This window comes from Plasmodium vinckei (genome assembly GCF_900681995.1).
Source record: "Plasmodium vinckei vinckei genome assembly, chromosome: PVVCY_11".
Lineage (NCBI taxonomy): Eukaryota > Apicomplexa > Aconoidasida > Haemosporida > Plasmodiidae > Plasmodium > Plasmodium vinckei.
Window position 1 is genome coordinate 187843 of NC_051303.1, and position 21735 is coordinate 209577.

Here is a 21735-nt window from a genome sequence, read left to right on the forward strand (position 1 = left end):
TAATAAAATAATAATTACATCCATCTTGATCTGCATAACATTACGATTTTTCTAACGTTTTTATGTGGGTCGTTTGAGGCTACGGATAAGTTCCAATTTATCTAAAAAGTCGAAAAAAAAAAGTAAAAAATAAAATAAAGATAGATTATAAATATGCAAGTACCACTTTTCCAAAAGCGGAAAATACAAAATTATGCCCCTTATAATGATACATAAACATATAGACACTATAAAAATGTTGTAGATTAAAAAAAAAACAAATTGTACATGCACACACAATAGTATATAATAATGATGGCTTACATCCTGGATTATGGAATAAGATAGGAAAGACTGATAATTATAAAAAGAAAGAAGATAAAAAATACAAACACAAAGATATCTAATTAATCCAAAAGGAACAGAAATCATTATTTTCATCACTGACTTAATTATTATATTTTTATATGATAACAAAAATTGTAAATATTTATTTAATGAATTTTTCTTTTTATCTTCACTAGATTCAAGATTTATACTTCCATTATTATTTTCATATTTTAAAAAATAATTTAAAAGTTTAAATATAAGATATAGTAAACGTAAACAGCATAATATATTTAATGATATAATTTTTTTTACTATAATACGTTTTTCTTCATTTTTATTTGTATCCGAAAATATATCCTTAACAATGTTAATATTTTTCCTTAACACATTATTTATATATCTTTTATTATTGTATAAATAACCTGACTTGTTAATAAAAAAGTTTGCAACTTTATTTATTCCCTTTAAAATTGATAATTTCATAATGTTGTAATGATTTGTTAGCACTTCTTCAATACTCATGTTTAATAAAAAAATAGACATTATATGTATAAGACTAATATATTTACAATTATATTTATTACGATTTTCTTTTTTATTATATCTCAAAATTTGTAAAATATTTTTACAATTTTCATTTAAATTTGTACAATCTTTATCTTCATGAGCCCCTAAAGAGGAACTAGTCCCCACTTCTTCCCTACTTTGGCATATTTGACCATTTATGCAATAATTATTAACAAAATTTGCAATTTTTTCATTTTCTTTTGTAAAATAATATGGCAATACATTTTTTATAGACACATCCCAATCATTAAGCATAAACAAAAATTCTGTGATAGTAATATATTTATTAGTTAGCTGAATAAAATATAAATAATTATATAATGTGTACATAAAATTAATTAATATTGTTTTATAGGAATTAAAAAATTCTATACTTTTTATAAAATATATTTTATTATAATTATGTTCTTCAAAAAAAGTATTTGTATCAATCTGGTGTATAGTATGATATATTTTTTCATATATATAAGACATATAATGAAAATAAAAAATTATATATGTACATTTTTCATCCTTGCTGTTCATGTTTTTATATAAATTTTCAAGATTTTCTTCCATATCATTTTTTTCACTATTTTTAATATAAAAAGTTAGATCATAAAAGGTTTGAAATATTTGATAAATAGAAAAGAAAAAATGGCAATTCAAATAAAAGGATTCCTGTTTGTCATTTTTAAAAAGTTTTTTTTTTTTTGAAATTATATTTTTCAAATTTGTTAACCTAATAATACAAGTTTTAGGTGAATCTGATTTGTTTGTATCGCTTTCTATTTTTTCTAAGCATTCCCAATTATATCGTATCCCATTATTATCATTTACATTGTCATTATTTATTATCACAAGTTGCTTATCCTTTTTTTTACTCTTCCCTTTGAGGTAGGACTTCCCTACTATACGAATTTCACCATCACACTTTTCAATATGCTGATTAAATGGTGTGCCAATTTCTGTATTATTATTAATAAAATAAATTTGATCAAACAAAAAAAATAAAAAATCATTGTTTTGATAATCTTGGTCAATGGTAACTTCGAACAGTTTAGACAAAAAAATATAAAAATTATTATTTTGCTCATCAGAATTTTCACCTTTTTTAATATGTATAAATGATTTATAAATCTCTGTATATTGATCAATGATATTTTTATAGAGTAACGAACTTTTTATAGATAAATTTAAATATTGTATTTTATCAAAATATTGATAAACAAAATTTAAAGCATCCTCTTTATTTATACAGCTATGTGCAAGTATAACTGATATAATTGTTAAACTGGATTTATATAAATTTTTAAATAATTGCAAATTAATTTTGTTTAAACTTTTTTTAATATCTTCTTCATTAAATATATTTTGAATATCCCCTTTTAAATATGTAGAACTCTTTTCAATTTTACACTCCGTTATAATGTTGGCAACACCCTCATCCGACATTTCCTCATTCGTACCTCCCAAACTTTCTTTATATATATTAAACAAAAATATATATACACACAATTTTAAAAGTAAGTTAGTGTATCCTTCCTTTATATATATATGGGATGATACAACATAAGGAATAAATAGTAAAAGAGCTGGATTACTACTCAATAATAAGTCTTTACAATTTTTAAACTCGTCATTAAAAATATAATTATCTTGTATGGATACTATATCATATTTCTTTTTAGGTGCTTGATTTGGGTTTACAGAATTAATAATAATATTTTTTAAAAATTTTGTTTTTTTATCATTATTAAGGAAAATGAAAATGTGATTAATCCAATTTTTTGCCTTATTATATAAATAGGTTGATAATATTTTATTTTTTTTAATATCTTCAACCTTTTCATCTTTGTAGTGTCTATAATTTAGATTATACATTGACACAATTTCATTTAGTAGATATAAAAATGAATCCATTTCTATATTTAATATATTTGTAAAAAAAAAGAATTTATTTAAAAATTTCAAAATACAATCCTTTAAGTCATCGTTTTTATCATCTTCTAGCATACTTATAACAATATTAATAATTTTTACATTCTTAATTTCATTTAATTTTATATAATTTTTTAAAACATTTATATAACTTGAATAATAGCATAAATCTTCATTGCCATTAATAAGGTTGATACATCCATACTTATTAGTTTCACAATATAATTTTTTTTTTTTATTTAAAGCATCTATAAATATATCTCTTACTATTTTTTCTTCATATATATATTTTATACATAATTCAACAATCTCAAAAATGTTTACATACATATACGAGCTATATAACTCTTCTTTATCTTTATATATATTTCTTATTTTATTACTAACATCATTTTTTTCATCCTTAAAATTTTCTATTGTTTCAATCTTAGAATCATTTTCATATAAATCACTACTTTGCTCATAAAGACAATGTGCATAAAAATAAGAAACATGAAGAAGAAAGAAAAAATAAAAAGGAATAATATCTTCTTTGTTTATTTTTTCATTTATTACTATCTTTATTAAGCTATTTTCAGTTTCCATCTTTGTTTCATTCACTTTTGGATCGGATATATTTCCCTCCATTCCGTTTTCTACTTTATGAAATAAGTTGGGAATAGATTTAGAACCATAGTTAAGCATCTTTTCTTTGAAAAATGTATTATTTTTATCACATTCTTTTATAAAATTTCTAAAGTCTTCAATCGATGATGAGTATTTTGATGGGTCTACATTATTTTTTTTTGTTTCAATATTTGAGCTAGCCATATAAAAGCAGTAAACTTCTTCATTATTTGAGTTATGGTTTGAGGAGTTTAATAAATTGTCGTTTTCCTTTAAATCGGTACTTATCAAATCTTGTGAAATATCATGTATAGAATTTGATTGATCAATTTCTAGGAAAACATTTTTCATTCTATTTACATAATTATAAAAATGTTTCAAAATAAATGACGATATATTGGTTGTAAGAAATATCATATAATTTATGTTAACTTCATATAAAATAGCTAGCCAATTTTTATAAATTTGATAATTTTTATTTTCAGAATAATACAATTTTATAATAAAAAAAGACAAATTAAACAAAATAAATTGAATATAATTTTGTATATGTTTATATTTATATTTAATTATTTTATTTATTAAAATTATAAAATAAAATAAATCATTTTTTTTATAATTTTTATTATTATTATTCAAAATATTTTCATTATTTTCTTTAATATCATTAACATAATTTATATGTTCTTTAATTATTCCTTTTCTCCATATATCAATAAATTCAAAACTGTTCATATTTATTTCTTCCTGTTTTTCACTTTCTTCTTTATCCTTTTTAGTTCTTCCCTTCTTATAAGACATCACAATTTGATCTCGAACTTTAAAGGGATGAAATTCAATGATATAGAAAAAAGATAACAATGATTTATAAAACAATAAATATTCCCAATTTTCAGCTTGCTTATAATCATTTATTGTTTTTATTTCGTTTGAAAAATAGTTGATCTGTTTCTTTTTCTCACTTTTCTCACTTCTCTCATTTCCAATATTGTGCATACATAAAAAGTTTGTAAAAATATTAAAAATTTGCAACCCACAATTATGATAATTATAAAATATATCATTTTTTCCATCGTTAAGCATGTTTATTATTGTATAGATTTCGTATATGAAACTAATTTTTAACGATACAACTTCATCTATTTTTACACTTTTTTCTATCAAGTTGTCTACAAATTTTATGTATATCACGAACAAGTTCCATATTTTTTCTTTCTTTTTTTCTCTGTCTTTTTCTTCATCCTTTTCTTTATCATCATTTTGAAGGCTCAAAGCTTTAATCATACAATAACACTCTTTAATAATTGGAATAATTATCAATTTTAGGATGAACAAAAAAATGTATGTATTACTACTTGCAATAGGAGTTAATATTTTTTCAATTACATAAAACTTATCTATTTTTATTTTATTTTTTTTTCTTTCTTTCTCTTTTTGTTCATTTATTTTATCAATCTCATTTTTTTCTTTTAATATAGATAAAAGATTTTTATCACTATTTTCACTTCCATCCATTTTATCATATTCATATTTTCCATACACTTCACCATTTTCAATATTTAGATCATCTTCCGAAATATTCCAATCATATAGCAAGCCACTATCATGAATGTCATTTGAAAATATGTCAAATTTTTTATCTACTTTTGTTTCTACCTCATTATCAAGTTTGTACATATTTTCAGCATCTTTCTCTTCATCTTTATTTTTAAAGAAAAAACTACTTATATATTCCTTACTATCTGTGTTTGAAAATATGTCGTTTTTTTCTAAGTTTACAAAATTGGATATATCATAATCTATTCCTTCATACATACATCTATGTAATATTATATATGTTTGATATTTCTTAAAAGTACTTATAAAATATTTATTAAATAAATTATATTTTTTTTTATTATTATTTTCTTTATTTAATAAATTTATAAATATTAACAGAATGTCAATTAAATAGTTTATCATATTTTCATCACTATTATTTTCAATACATTCTAATTCTATCAATCCTAAAACAGTAGTTATATATTGAGAACAACAATCGGATCCATAAAATGGCACACATATCTTTAAAGTTGTTAATATATTTTTTAAATTTTTTTCACTAATTTCTTCATTTTCTGAATTATAAAAATGATCTAATATGTTTACAATAATATAACTTCCTAATCTTTTATTTGATTTTAAACATTTTATAAAAGAATCTTGTAAATCTTTTTCACTTACACAATCATATCGTCCATCATTGTTGATAAATTCGATAGGGAAATAATAAAATGCTATATCTATCAATGATTTTAAATATTCATTTTCTTTTTCCCATGAAAATATGCCACTAGCATGTTCTTTTTCAACTTTTTCATTTTCTGCATTATCACCATTCTCAACACCATCATAAATGTTTATCATTGGTGAGTCAGCACTAAGAGGTAATATATATTTATTACATAATATATATATGATGTCAAATAAAACTAAAATATTTCTAGGATCAGATTCACCTTCTAATTGTACTTGTATTTTATTAATAAAATTTGGAATATTTTGTATTTCATTTTTAAAATGTTCTAATGATATTAAAATTATCTTATAATATTTTAATCTTACTATTTGTAAATAACTTGGTGCAAATACATGTTTAAATATTGTTTTCATAATTTTATAAACAATACAAGTATTCTTTTCTTTAATTTTTTCATCTTCAGATTCTTCTTCATTTTCGGATTCTTCAAAATCATTGTCTCGTCTATTATATCTTTCATGCTGACCCTCACAACTGCTTCTCCAAGATCCATCACTTTCATTTTCACTATTATAATTGCTATAATAATTTGATATAGTATTTTCATTTATTTCACCATTTTCACTACCTATTATTTTATTTTTATCATTAATATTCATATTATTTTTCCCTTTTTTATTTTTTGAAATAAACAATTCCTTATATTCTTCTGTAACCTCATCACAGTATCGCATTTCTTCAATTTGATTTTTATATCGATCAAAAATAATTAAAAAAAAATTCAAAACTCCATTTATGCAATGCCAATCTTCAATTTTTTTAATAAAAAAATGAACTATAGCTCTAAAATATTCTATTTCTAATTCTATAAAATCTATTTCTTCAAATAATTGAGAAATTAAATTTACTGATGTCCCTCTTTTTATATTTTCATTACAAAAGTTGTATTTCTTTAAATACATAATAATGTCAATTAGCTTTTTATTTTTTTTTTTTTGATCAATTTGTCCTTTTTTTTCTGAACAGGTCATGTCATTTTTACACTCTACACTTGTAGTTATTGCACTGGATGTGCAGTCATTTTCTTCACGTTTTTCTGTTTTCTCGTCATTTTCTATAAAATCAAGTAGCTTTTTTAGTATCTCGTTTCTTATTTTTTTTTCTTCTTTATCTTTATTTTTTTCATAAATTAGTTCTTTTTTTTTTTCTTTTCCATAACGGAACATTGCCTGTTCAGGTGAAATGTATTCCTCTATCAGCTTTTCCACTTCATCCATTTTTTTTAACAAGCATGTGTGCACAAAAAAAAGGTAGCTTCACGCGTTTTTCTTATTCTCTTATTGTGTATTAATTTGCAAATATGCGGATCGATCTATTATATTAATATTTTATGGATATGCAAAATCTGTACCTATGCATGTATATATTTATTATGTATTTTTTTCACAGCTAGCTATTATAGACTGATTTTTATTTCCCGTCGAGCTATAACCCAACTAATATCCTTAATTTTCTTCAGTAGACAATATTTTATTTTATAAAAAATTATAATAAAATACTCTCTATTTTATAACCTTCTTATACATGCATATGCAATGATCAATCAAAATGTTTGGAAATAATTCCAATTTTTTCTCTTCTGCCATAAAATATGTTTATGAATAATAAAAAAAAAAACTAAAACATTATTAACAAACATAAATATTATGAACAATGCATGTACAACACCATATGCTGGTAATATACAAAAAGTTTTTCTCTTATATAAAAAGAGGCTTATAATTTTGTTATCTTTTTTTAATGATATAGTTCGTAAAATAACTATATATATATATTCATAACTATATTTGAGACTTTGCAAATATGAACAAAATAAATAAAAATAATAAAATATGTATACAATATATATAATGAAAAATAGAGATATTATATTCTATGATTACATATATATATATGATCATTTTTATGTTTGAATTTTCCTTCACCATATATTTATTTCCTATTTCTACTTATATATTTTTTTATGAATATTTATAATCATATTTCCATAACCATGCGCTAAATACACATACAAAATATTCATGCATATATTATCACATTTTGTGAATTCAATAGTTAAAAAAAGAGAAATAAATAATATTATATATATACACATATTATTAATTGTATATATGTACTTATTCATATTCCATAAAAATTACATATTTAATTTATTTAGCAATTTTTGTTTTCACAAACTTCATTCTATTTAATTATGTTATATAAATTTCTACATATGTATAGAATTATATATACAATTTATTCCCCCAAGTTATATCATCATATTTTTAAACTCTTCCTGAGTAATTATTTTTTATTGAAAATATTAATAAATATATTTTTTCATTCTTTATTAAATATGTATATATAAATATATTTTACATTTATATATTATGTTTGTATAAATATTCGAATTTTTTTAATATTTTTCTATACATTTTTAGAGTATTATTATTTTGTTAACAGCTATTTTACTTGTTTCCTTCAGCGTACCAAATTTTATATAAAAGGAAAAAAGTTAGGTTAAACTATATTACCTTTTTTTTTTTACTTATAAAAAATGTATATATAATTATACAGTTCTTATATATTTGAGAATAAAACAGATAAATACTTGTTTATAAATTTAAAAACGTAAAAATGGATATATATATGTATATGCTACAATTAAAATTGTAATTTACAGTTAAATTAAATTACAACATACAAAGCTGCAATCAAATATAATCATACGCATAAGAAACCAAAACAGCCAAATAATAATATACACAAAAATCAGTGAAAAAGAAAATGTAAATATATCTATATCCCTTTAATGAAGTATATATATTATCACATATATTGTTTCTTCCCTATTTTGTCTGCCAACAATTTAGACACTTACCATTGGTTTTATACTACTTCTGGGATATCAAGTTTGCAAATTGTTTAAGCTCATCTTTATACATTTATTAGAACAACAACACGTTAGTAAAATTATATAACCACCATTTGTTTGACATGATCAAGATATATGATGGCACATATCATCGAAGAGGAGTTAAAAAATATTATAAGGGATATATACGTATCCCCTATATTGACTAATAGTAGTAGAACAGTAAAAAGAGAAATTGCATTTTTCCTCGGATTAAATATTAATGAATTACTAAATCCATTGGGGGGATCTGATTATTTAATAATTGATGAAAAAGAAAATGTTGATTTAAGTTTAAATGCAAATATTAATATAAATTATATAAATAAAAATAATATTTTATCTGAAAAAATATTAAGTAATAAAAATTTTAAAGTATCTTTTATAGATGTAGAAGATTATGAAAATCTAAAATTAGAACACATTGAAAAAATATTAATAGATAATATTTCATATAATGAACCACAATATTCTGACATATATAATAAATCTAATTTAGATGCATATTTTAATAAAAATAATAAGGATAATATTTATACAAATATAAAATATTTTGAAAATATATGCTTAAATTCAAAAATTGTTCATAAAGATATTAAAAATGATATTAAAAAAAGACAAAGCCAATATTCATCCTATAATGAAAATCAAATTGTATGTCAAACAGTTGACAAATTCAATACAAAAAATAAACAAAATAAATATGATCAATATATAAATGATTCTACTGCATCTGATTCTTCCGAACAAAATAATATAACTCGTATACAAAAATATAATGCTTTTTTTTTGCCATGGTTTTATAATTATTTTAAAACTTCATGGAAATATATGCATCTATATAATAGTTTGTCTGTCTCCCCATTAGGTATCATATGCATATGTAGTACCAAAGATAACGATATTATTAATTTATATAAATCTATGATCAATTATAATATTAAAAAAAATAATGTATATATTAATTCAAATATTCCTAAATGCATAATATTACTACATGTATCAAATAGTGACGATGATGAAATAGAAACAGATGTTCAAAAAATTTTTGTAAACATTCAATCAAATTTTTTAAACTATAAATGCCATTTATTAATTATAAAAGCTAGAAGATTTATAGATGCATGGGATAAATATCATGATAATAAAGAATCGCAAATAAATTTGAATTATCATATTCCATCATCAACCAATATAAACAATCAAAATGAAGACCATAATGAACATAACTTAAGCACACACCAAACAGTAGAAAGTAATGGAAAAGACAAACAGCCAAATGAATTACAACCAGAACAATACATCAAACTAAATCATATTCAAACATTTTATGCAAACTATTTAGTTGCAAACCCTTTTAAAGAAATTAACAATAATAATAATATATCCGTTTTTAAAAATGTTAAGGATATTGAAGATTTTCAAAAAAAAAAAAAAGAATTATCAACTGATTTAAATAAAATTTATGAATATATAAATTCAGATAATGTAATATATATAAGTAAAAATACACCTCTATATATTGACAATATATATTTCTGCTCATGTTTAAATCATATAGATATTATATCATTAAAAATGTTTATACATAATTTTGTAAAGACAAGAGTTCTTTCATATATCACTACAATCACTAATAATATAAATAACCTAATATTAAGTAATAAAAAAAGTATAAAGAGCCAATTAAAATTTATGTGGAAAAAAACAAAGTTTAATTTTACTACATCTGATGCAGCTTTATATGTTGCTGAACAAACTAGCAATGCTATTATGACAGCAGCACAAAATGTACTAGCTCCGAATTTAGACATGTATGAAGGAAAAACACATTTAAAAGGTTTGCAAATAACTGATGGGAAAACAGATACCCCTAATAATAGCCAAACAAATTATTCTACTTATGAAAATGAATCAGAAAATTATGATAAAGATCCGAGTTCTGGTGTCGCTGGAAATGATAATTATGAAGGTGCATTAGCTAAAAATAAAGAAGATGGAAATATAAAAAATGTATCAAAAATAGAAAGTGCTGAAGAAAGTGGAATAAAAACGTATAATAAAGATTCATTAGAAAATATGTATAAAACTTTAAGTGATATTTATTTTATTTTAGAAGAATATGAACTTTCTTATAATATATTAAAAATATGTATAAACGAATTTAAACATAGTAAAGAATATGCTTATTTAGCAAGTCTATATGAATTATTTAGTTTGTGTATTTTTAATATGAGCAATATAAATAAAAAAGATATATTATATTATCTTGATATGAGCTATCAAATGTATTATAAAATATTTTATCTAAACAACATGTTTATATGTTCTATACTTAATTATTATATGTCTATAATTTGTGACATTAAAACAGATGAACCAGTCAATATACTCATCAATGCAAATTTTGACTTCTCATGCATTGACGATAAAATTAGCACAAGAAATAATATAAGCAAATTGGAATTCCAAATTAATAATATTAGATCAGCTTTATTACTAGAGCAAATTACATACAGTTATAAAAAACCGAAACCCGCTAAAAATAAAAATATAATTGATAAATCACGAGAAACGCCTATCTATCGTCATTCCCAAATTATAGAACCCACCAATTTAGAAAAAAAACTATCTTATAATACTTCAACAAGTTCACTAAATAATGATAAGAATGTTTTTCAATATAGTATGTCTGGAAATGACAGTTCAGCAATGTATAATACGAAGCATAGTTTGGAAGGCGGTACACAGAATAGCCAAAACATGCACCGAGATAGTGTTTATGCACAAAATTGCCAAAACGCGCACCGAGATAGTGTTTATGCACAAAATAAGGATCGTAATTCAAGTCTTGAAAATATAAAAAAAATAAACCTAATGAGCAAAATAGAAGAAAATGATCAAAAATATAAATCCAGAAAATACTTATTCGATTTGACATTAGCTGGACATACATTTAATAAATGTGGATTTAAAAAATTAGCTTTATTTTGCTATTCAAAATCTTTAAAAAAATATGAAAAAAAAAAAATGAAACATATATATGAACATTTACATTTTATGATGGCTAGACAAGCATTTAGCATAAACCTATATTATGAAGCATTACAACATTATATATGTATTTTAAATTCTATATCTAAATATTATGAGCAATCCTATATCCTTAACAGAAATATAGATATATATTCGATATCAGTAGATAAAGAAATTAATTTTATAAGAGAATTTGCATATGTCTACAAAATATACATGGATAAAGTATTAAACCTTTTTACTAAACCAAATGGAAAACAAATAAACTCATTTTCTGAAATTGATTCCATTTTTAACGACACAAATTATGAGCAAAAAAAAAATATAGATGGTCATGAAAATAGTAATGCATCATCCGAATATAATAAGAATAATCCTGGTGATATTATAAAACCTTTGAATTTAAAAATTCCATTAATTTGCCAACGAAATAATGAAAGCTTATTTGCTAATTCGATTTATGTTTCTAAAACAAATATATATAAATTAAAAAAAAATAATAGTATAAATAATATTAATTATTTTGATATATTTGAAAATAATTTATATAAAATAAAAAATTATAACACAACTATACAAGATATGTATAGTATTATGACAAAAGATGTAAACCATATTTCGAGTGATCATATTAATTCTTTAAATTATTTATTTATTACTTATAAAAATTTTATTAATTCAATATATAACAACTCTATAGATTTAGAAAATGGTGAAATATGTGCCCCTGAAAAAGGGAAAAATAAACAAAACGACAACATCGATGCAATTGAAAAGATAAATCAAAATAATATACCTATTGACACACATAGCTATCCTAATAAAGATGATGGCTTTTTTCAAAAATCGGTCAACATCTCTCCGTTTGTTTGTATCGAAAATAAAAATCTGTTTATTTCATATACAAACGAGTTGAGAGAAAAACTTAAAAACAGTATCGAATTTTCAAATAATGCTCAAATAAAAAATATATATCAAACAAATTTTTCTAAACAAGAACTTCAAATTAATAATAAATATATTCAATATGCATCGAAAGGGGATTTAATTTTTGTCACATTTACTTTGATCAATCCTCTTCATACAAAAGTAGAATGTCAAGGTACACATTTATGTGCATATTTTTATAATCAAAAAATAAATCAAGATATTATTGTTGAAAAAAAAATTCTTATTCTAGAATCAAAAGAATCTCGTACTTTCACTTTATATCTTCGTCCACTTAAACATGGATTACTTTTTATCTCAGGTATGTTTACCCCTTTTTTATTACATCTATATTTGTTTAATTATTATTTTATTTACTTTCTAATCATAATATTTCATAATTTTCATTCTTTATAGGAATTGTTTGGGATCTGTTTGGACTCGTAAAGACATATCAAAATTTTTACACTCATGGATTAAAACAGTTAAACAAAAGATTCGATAAAATGCATAAATTAAAATATGATGAAATATTTAATGTAGATGATGATATACAAAAAAAAAATAAAATTATTAAAAAGTTATATAAAGAAAATAATAAATATATATGGTCAAATAATATAGGAATGATTCAAAAGAGAAGTTTAAAAAAAACAGATACCTACGAAATAGATCATAGATTATTATATTATATATATGATAAAACATATTTATTTGATTTTATATTTGAAAATATTTATTCAAAAAATAGAAAAAAACAAAATAATTATGAAATTGATTTAATAGAACTATTAGAAGGTGAAGAAATGGAAATCAAATTTAAAATTGTTAATCATTCATCAATACCATTAACATATTTGAATTTGTGTATAACACCTTGTAACTTGTTTACATGTTATAAGGTTGACTATAATGATAATACTACATTTAATGTCTTAGAGAATTCATTAAACTCGATACAAAAATGTGATAATTATAAAACAGAACAAAATAGTGATGACTCTATTTCTATTGATAACGAATTATATTGCGAAGAGTTTGTCGACATAAATAACTGTTCCGTTTTTAAGCAAAAGTTTAAAAATAAAAATATACAAAATATAAAAATAAAAGGAAATTTAAAAAAAAATGATACATTTATTTTATATCTTAAAGTTGATTCAACATATAGTGGATTTCATAAATGTCTTATAACTATGATATGTGGAAATGACATTAATAATAATCCAAATAAACAGACAAATAATGTTTCTTTAACATACCCTGATATTTTCCTTGAAAAAAAAGAATCATCCTACTTATTCCTTAGAATGCTTAATGTTATACCTATAATCAAACTTATCACATATCCTTTAAATAAATATAATAATGAACAAAATTTTATTTATTTCCTTTTTCAAAACTTATGTAAAAATGGAATTTATTTATATAATTTACATCTTGAATATAATCCCAATAGCACAGATAAAGGAAAACATATATACACAAATTTTACAGAAACAAATGAAGCTAAAGAGGATAAAAATAAATATATAAAACTATTTAATTTTTATTCCTCAAATATTTTATTTATAAAAAAAAATCAAACTCTTACATCCTTATTCTATTCAGATAAAAACATTATGCAAAACAACATGTTAGAACATCATTCCATGGATCATTTAGACAGTTTGATATCCTCCCTTCATACTTCCTTTTTTGTAAATATAAATTGGATATCTAACCAATCTGGTGTTTTAAAAAAAGGATATATAAAAAAAAAAGTAACCTTTTCCAATGATATATTAACTTTTTCAGTCGATCCATTTGATAAAGATATATTTATAAATAATCAAAATGACAAACTTATAAAAATTGGAATTAACATACATAATAATTCCAATTTCGATATTTTTGATTGTTATGTACATGCTAGAGAAATGGAAGCAATGCATTTTCTATCCACAGTCGACCAAGTTGGTGATAAAGAAAGTGATACAAGTTTTAGTGATGAAGATGTAGAACCTGTAGATGGTAAATATATGCATACTGATTATGAGGGTCAAAATATTTATGAACAAAATAGTGAACACAGTTCTGAACATAATTCTGATTTTTCCGAAATATATGAACATATAACCAAAGAAATTATAAATGTCAAAAATCAAATAAAAGTAGATAAAATGGAAGAAAAAAATAAAATAATTTCCCACTACTCATATAAATCAACCTTAGCTGACGAAATAAATATTCAAAAAAATTCTATAAGTGCAAAAATTAATGTACCAAAATATAATCCCATAACAGAAAATTATTATAAAAGTGACAATAACAATTTCGAAGTATCAGTTATGAACTATTCTACATTATCTAATTATAAAAATAGTGAACATATTCAAAATAAGGAAGACAAATTAGGGTATAGCTTAGAGAAAAATAATATTACTGATTTTTCAATAGGTCTTACACAAAAATCTAAATTAATTGATAAAAAAAAAAAAAAACTTTACAATCTTTTTGTCCATAATACCTTTATACACGATTACAACAATCCTAATGATTTTCTTCGATTAACATATGATGAAATAAATAAAAAAGAAAAGAAAAATTCTGAACAGTTTATTTCAATGAATGGTTTTACCTTTGTAGGAATAATACAAAAACATATTAAAAAAATCAAAAAACACACACAAAAAAAAATATTTTTTAATATCCTTTTTACAAAAGAAGGCATTTATAATATAAATAAATTTCATGTTGTGTTTAAGTTGAATGGCGAATTTTTTATGTTTAAACCTTTAAATGAATTAATTGTCCAAATTCATAAATAAATATTACAACCTACTCTCTTAAAATGTGCTAAAGTCTTTTATGTAAAAGAATTTCCATAATAAATATATATCCATAATTTTTATGGCATATATCTACATTATTACTTGTTTTATTATTTGAAGGTTAAATTTTCCGTATATATACATTACCTACTTATTCATTCACCTTTTTAATTGCCTATTCTTTGGATTTTTTTTTACTATATATGCATTTTTTTTTAATTAAAATTTTTAACTATAATCCGCCTTAACCTTATTTTAATTCATTTTATTTTGTATAAATGTATTAAATATATATAATCGCTTCAAATTTATTACTTAAAAATTATCCAATATTTATTTTCCTTTTTTTAATCAGTAGAAAAGGGCAGGGAACATATAACTCCTGTTTAAGCTTTTGTTTCATGAACCTTTTCAATCAATACATACACAAATTAATATTTATGTCATAAAGGAGGGGGGAAATTTAATTATAACCCCCATATATTAACATTTTCCTATATATATACATTTTTTTTTCTTTAACACATATATCATGATATATTTTTTTGAAATATGGAATGGTGATTATTTTTTCTTTTACGGTAATGAGACACGACGTATATTAAATTTTTACAATACAACATCCCCATCCATATATGATCTAAAAAAAAATGTACTAAATAAAATGCAATAAATAAAATATAATAAAAATATATATAATATAAAATAGGAAAATAATAAAATGGTAGAAATAAATAATCATACCAACGTAATTATACGTATATATACTGATCGAGTTAAATAAATTAAACAGCTTTAAAAGAGGAAAGGAAAAAATAATTGAAATGTATCCAACATATTTTTGTTCAATTATGCATATATTACATATATATATATATATATATGTAATTATATTGTAAAAAAAAATAAGTAACTTTTTGATATTTATAGAAATGCTCTAAATATATAAATAAATATAATATATATAGCCAATTTAAGATGGCTTTATGCTTTCACTTTCTTTGACCTTTATATTCAAGTAAAAATAAATATATAATAATATATAGATATATATATATATAGCGTAATAATTCATATTTAAATATACATGTTTTTTTTATTAACAGTTCATAACATTTTTTATGTTACCTTTTAGTTATTTGCTTATACTATATTATAATTTTATGACCCGTTCATAAAATTATGAATGATTTTATTTTCATTTTATTACTTTTTTTGTGTGTGATTATATACATATGTGTACAAATTACTTAATTTAAAACATTTTAAAATCCATTTTTTAATTACTTCTTTTTTGATTATTATTGAAATTACAATCATAATTGTTATATTTATTTCTTTGCATTTCTATTCTCCCAGTTGCTATGCAAATATATCTACAATAATGTATGGTGATGTCCCCAAATGCTTTATATATTCATATGTAATATAGCTAAATTTGAGCATTTTGTTTCGGTGTAAAAAAAGTACTTTGATTAAGCATTTTCCCGTTACAGCAATATACGATATATATTTTTATACATTTGTTTATTCACGTATTTATATATACATGTGGATATCCATAAAATACAATTGTAATTGTGTATAAATACACGTTTCCCCTTCCCCGCGTGTATTAAAAAAAAAAAAGTACAAACTCGTATATATGAATAAATGGCTCAGTACAACGATGTTTCTAGTATAGTTATCGATTTGGGGTTTGAAAATACAAAAATTGGGTATTCAGGGGATGAAAATCCTAAAAATATTTTCAGTTCAAATGTTGGAGTCCCTTTAGATTTGGAAGAAAAAATAAAAAATGAAATATATAGAAAATGTTTATGCACAAAAGATGAATTTTATATGTTTAATTTAATATATCCCCTATTTTATTTACAACCACGTGAAAACATCACACTAAAAAATTGTTTATATCTAGATAATAAAAATAATTTTAATATTAATGAAGATGTTTTAGAAAAAATACTTTTTATGAATATAAATGGTGATAGATCAGTATATAAGTTGATACAAAATAGGATCAAAGGTTTTATAGGTAACAAGTTATATAAACAAACAGACACTGGAAATGAATATATCGATGCTGATAATATTAATGAAAATGATAAAAATTATACTGAAGTAATAAATAACGCCCAAACTGATTCTGAACAAAATAATTATAATCATATTACTAATGATCCAAACAATTTAATGTCTACTTTAAAAGAATGGACTGAAGAAAATGGCTATTTTGATCTTGATGTACTTGAGAATAGTTATATCGATATTTGTGGTATTAAAAATATGTTGAATAAGTATAATAATGTTAGTTGTGGATTAAATGAAAACATGGAGAATTTTCCTTATGTATTTTCTTTACCTAATAAAAGAAATAAACAAATTAAAACAAAAATTGCTGAATTGTTATTTGAAAAATATAAAATTCCAGCTATTTATTTTAATTCAAAATCGATATTAACTGGATTTGCTTATAATAAAAAAGTTTGTTCTGTTGTTGATGTTGGCTCTTGTTATACTGATTTTTCAATGTGTAGTGATGGTATAATTGATGATAAAAATTATAATATATATAATATTGGGGGTACAAGTGTAGATATGTTTTTAGAGGAGTTGCTACAAAAATATAATAATTCATCTCTTGTTCCATATTATGAATCTCATAAAGAAAAAAATATGCACACAAATAATAAAGCTAGCTATAATAGTGATAATGTTCATATTGATTATTATACCAAAGCAAAGTATATCCCTTTAAGAGATTTAAAAAGTTATTTATGTGAAGTAGCAAATAGTGAAAATGAAATAAATAAAGCAAAAAATATGACATTTAATGAACATGTCGATATATATATATTACCAGATGGACAAAATATTAATATAACAAAATTTACTAACATTGCTTGTGAAATATTTTTCACACCATCATTATTAAATGAAACAGCCATAAATAACCATTTAAATAATTTATATATAAAAGAACAAAATTTTGAAGGTATACCTACTACATTATTTAATATGTTACAAAATATTAAGTCAATTGAATACAGACAAGATTTACTAAGTAATATTATATTAACAGGATCTTCTACCTTATTCCAAAATTTTAATGAAAGATTTATCAACGAATTTGCTAATTTAGATATGATGAATAATGGTAACTTCCAAAATTATCAAGTATTAAATAATGGCAAAGATTTTAAGAAATATTCTTCATGGAAAGGCGGAAGTATATTATCATCTTTTAAAAACTTCAACTCTTTTTTTGTTACAAGAAAAGAATATGAAGAATTTGGTTTTGAGATTGTAAATAGAAAGTGCTAAGAATGCTGTGATTTGGGTTATAATTAGTACACTGTGAAGGTTTTCACTTTTTTTTTTTTTCACATGAACAAAATTATCCCAATCATTCAAGCATATATATATATATATATATGTGTGTGCATGTTGTTGTATTTTCTTTATTTATTTCACCGTTGTATTTTTTTTATGTATATACCTTTTCATATTTTGTACAATTTTGCACAATTTTGTACAATTTTGTACAATTTTTTAAATATATAAACTGGAACATGCCGATTTAGAGCCCTCATGCCAATTCCACATTTGGGCTGTGAATGGCAAGACATAACCCAAACATATATTGCTTATATTTTAAAATGAAAATTAAAAAAAATATTTTTAGCTATATTTTACACATTTTATCATATCCCAAATATTACATATCCTATAATAGTAATAATATACACTTACATACATTATATATGCAGAAATATTTTTTAAATACATGTTTCATCCTTTTTCACCATTTTATTTTTAAGTTTGTTCTTTTTGCAACATTTACAATTTAAAGCGATAACTTATTATTTCTTTAACGAAAAATAAAATAATAAATAAATAAAATATGAAATGAAAATTATCAAATAATGTAAAACCCATAAAACAATACCAATCATACAATATCCTACTATTAATATCTTAAATAATACACAAATTAAGTAACAAAAAAAATTCATGCAATACTAAAAAAAAAAAAATCCAGGTAGCCATTTAAACATTTAGCATAAAATAAAAAAAAATTTACATAAATTTATACTAGCTTTTTTTTTTTTTATTTTTTTTTTTGTTTTCATTTTTTTTTATGAGCTCAGAGTAAAGCTCTATATATTTTGTATTATATTTGTCTCTTTATAATAATATTTATCTTTGTAAAAATAAATAAGGATTATTTCTTTTATTTGATATAATGATTGGTCAAATGAATATTAATTATATAAAAAAAAAAGAAATAAAAGCTATATTTTGTAAGCTTATTTTAATTGTATTATAAAAAAGCTTTCATTGGTATTATTAGCAGCCCATAGCTTACATTTGGCTTGCTTGATTTCAGCTTATGCTTTTTAATTTTTAGCTGATTTGGAAAAGATAAAACAACAAAATAAAGAAAAAATAATAAGTACAAGATTGTGTAAAAAAAAAAGAACAAAATAGCACACACACATATATGCATACTAATGTGAACACTTGCATAGACTGAATTACCAAAAGAAATGATAAATGGCAAGTCACACACTGTGAGTTGTAGAAAGACTTATAGAAATGGAGAAGGATATAAAAAATTAGTAAATAATGACAACTGTTCAGAAAAAAATGAAGACAAATATAAAGAAAGCCTTGACAATAATACAAAAGAGAAAGAAGAATCTTATGATAATTCAATATTAAAAATAACATTATTTTTTGTTTTACTAGCTCATACAATTATAATTTATATACTAATCAGAATAAAAAAAATAAAAAATATAAATTGTAAGTTAAAAGATAAGAGTATTATATTTATATCAGAAATAGTAAAACTTTTATTATCATGTTTTTTTTATTCAAAAGAAAATCAATTTAATATAAAAATAATAATAAATAATTTAGTTGATATAGTTGCAAATAAAAAATTATATCTTATATATTTAATGCTACCAAGTATATTATATTATATACAAAATATTCTTTTTTATATATCAGTATCAAATATTCCTATTCCTTTATTTCAGTTATTACACCAATTCAGAATATTTGTTGTTTCGATATTTACATTTTTAATTTTAAAAAAAAAAATAAAAAGAGAAAAAATTTTTTCAATATTATTTTTATTTTTATCATTGATATCCCTCAAGGATTATGGAATCCATTTTACCAACTACTTTGTAAGACAAAATTATAACAACATAAAACATGTTAGCATATTTAATAATACACCAAATCATAATATTACAAAATATAAATTACTAAACCAATTCAATGTATTATTATTTTATTATATTCTTCAAAAGAAAACATTAAATAAGCATGTCTTAAAATTGCCTATATTATTACTCTTACAAAAACATGAAAAAAAAAATATACTTAAAAGGTTGGATAGGGAGCTAGATTCTCAAAATAGTTTACCCCTTCATAATAATGAATATTATATCAAACAAGTTTTACAAAATAATAAAAATGAAACAGTTGTGCCAAAACAGTTTAATATGAACACCGGTGTAATCAGAAATGTGAATAATAATAATATAATAGTAGGAATTATTTCTACATTTTCAATAGCATTAATTAGTGGATTTTCTAGTGTGTTTTTAGAATATGTATACATTAATTATAAACATTCTTTTTGGGTACAAAATTTATTTTTATCTTTCTTTACAATAATAATAAGTTTGTTGACAAATAATTTAAACGTACCCTTTGATACTACAAAGTTGGCACAGAAAAATAACACCATCAAAAATAAAAAAACCAATCTTAATGATGAAGAAAGTCAAAATAAACAAACTATTGAATCATTTACAGACACCCCTTGGGAAGGTAGAAAATGGTTTATTATTAATAAAATAATTTATTATTTTTATAAATATTTTAATTCATTTAATGAATTTCTTTATGTTTCTACACTCATATTTTTAAATGGTATAGGAGGAATTATAACATCGGTGTATATAATATATGCTGGAAGTTTTTCAAAATTTTTTATTACACCAATTAGTTTGCTATTTAATATTTATATATCCTCTATATATTTCAAGGATTTTGAATTTACTGTTAATTATTTGGTTTCTTTAGTATTTGTTTCTTTTTCTTTGTATCTTTTTTTTAAAGACACTTTTAAATCAGTAGCTAATAAATCCAAATAAGTAGCAAAAACATACCTTACATTTTTAGCCATGTTTTTATCTCATCCATACTACATTGTATGTATGATCTTTATTGACTTATGTTTATTTACATTTTTTTTAAACTCATATATGATATAATTTTTTACAGTTTTCTTTATTTTTTAAAACCATTAAAAAGGTTTGAGCTAATAATAAAATGCT

The 21735-nt window shown here is 21.7% G+C and overlaps 4 protein-coding genes across 4 annotated transcripts; 3 read left to right on the top strand and 1 right to left on the bottom strand.

The window, feature by feature from the left end:
- Positions 1 to 14: 14 nt before the first annotated feature.
- PVVCY_1100550 (conserved Plasmodium protein, unknown function) lies at positions 15 to 6918 on the bottom strand (the record flags this gene model as incomplete). The annotated part of the gene is made up of 2 exons (XM_008626319.1): positions 15 to 101; positions 304 to 6918. 2 exons carry the CDS (start codon positions 6916 to 6918, stop codon positions 15 to 17), a joined length of 6702 nt encoding a protein of 2233 aa, XP_008624541.1.
- Positions 6919 to 8693: 1775 nt separating this feature from the next.
- Positions 8694 to 15370, top strand: PVVCY_1100560 (trafficking protein particle complex subunit 8, putative; the record flags this gene model as incomplete). The annotated part of the gene is made up of 2 exons (XM_008626318.2): positions 8694 to 12882; positions 12978 to 15370. The coding sequence occupies 2 exons, from the start codon at positions 8694 to 8696 to the stop codon at positions 15368 to 15370; spliced, it is 6582 nt and encodes a 2193-aa protein (XP_008624540.2).
- Positions 15371 to 17026: 1656 nt separating this feature from the next.
- Positions 17027 to 18697, top strand: PVVCY_1100570 (actin-like protein, putative; the record flags this gene model as incomplete). Its single annotated transcript, XM_008626317.1, has 1 exon — positions 17027 to 18697. One exon carries the CDS (start codon positions 17027 to 17029, stop codon positions 18695 to 18697), a length of 1671 nt encoding a protein of 556 aa, XP_008624539.1.
- Positions 18698 to 19923: 1226 nt separating this feature from the next.
- PVVCY_1100580 (UDP-N-acetylglucosamine transporter, putative) lies at positions 19924 to 21552 on the top strand (the record flags this gene model as incomplete). Its single annotated transcript, XM_008626316.1, has 1 exon — positions 19924 to 21552. The coding sequence occupies one exon, from the start codon at positions 19924 to 19926 to the stop codon at positions 21550 to 21552; it is 1629 nt and encodes a 542-aa protein (XP_008624538.1).
- Positions 21553 to 21735: the final 183 nt, after the last annotated feature.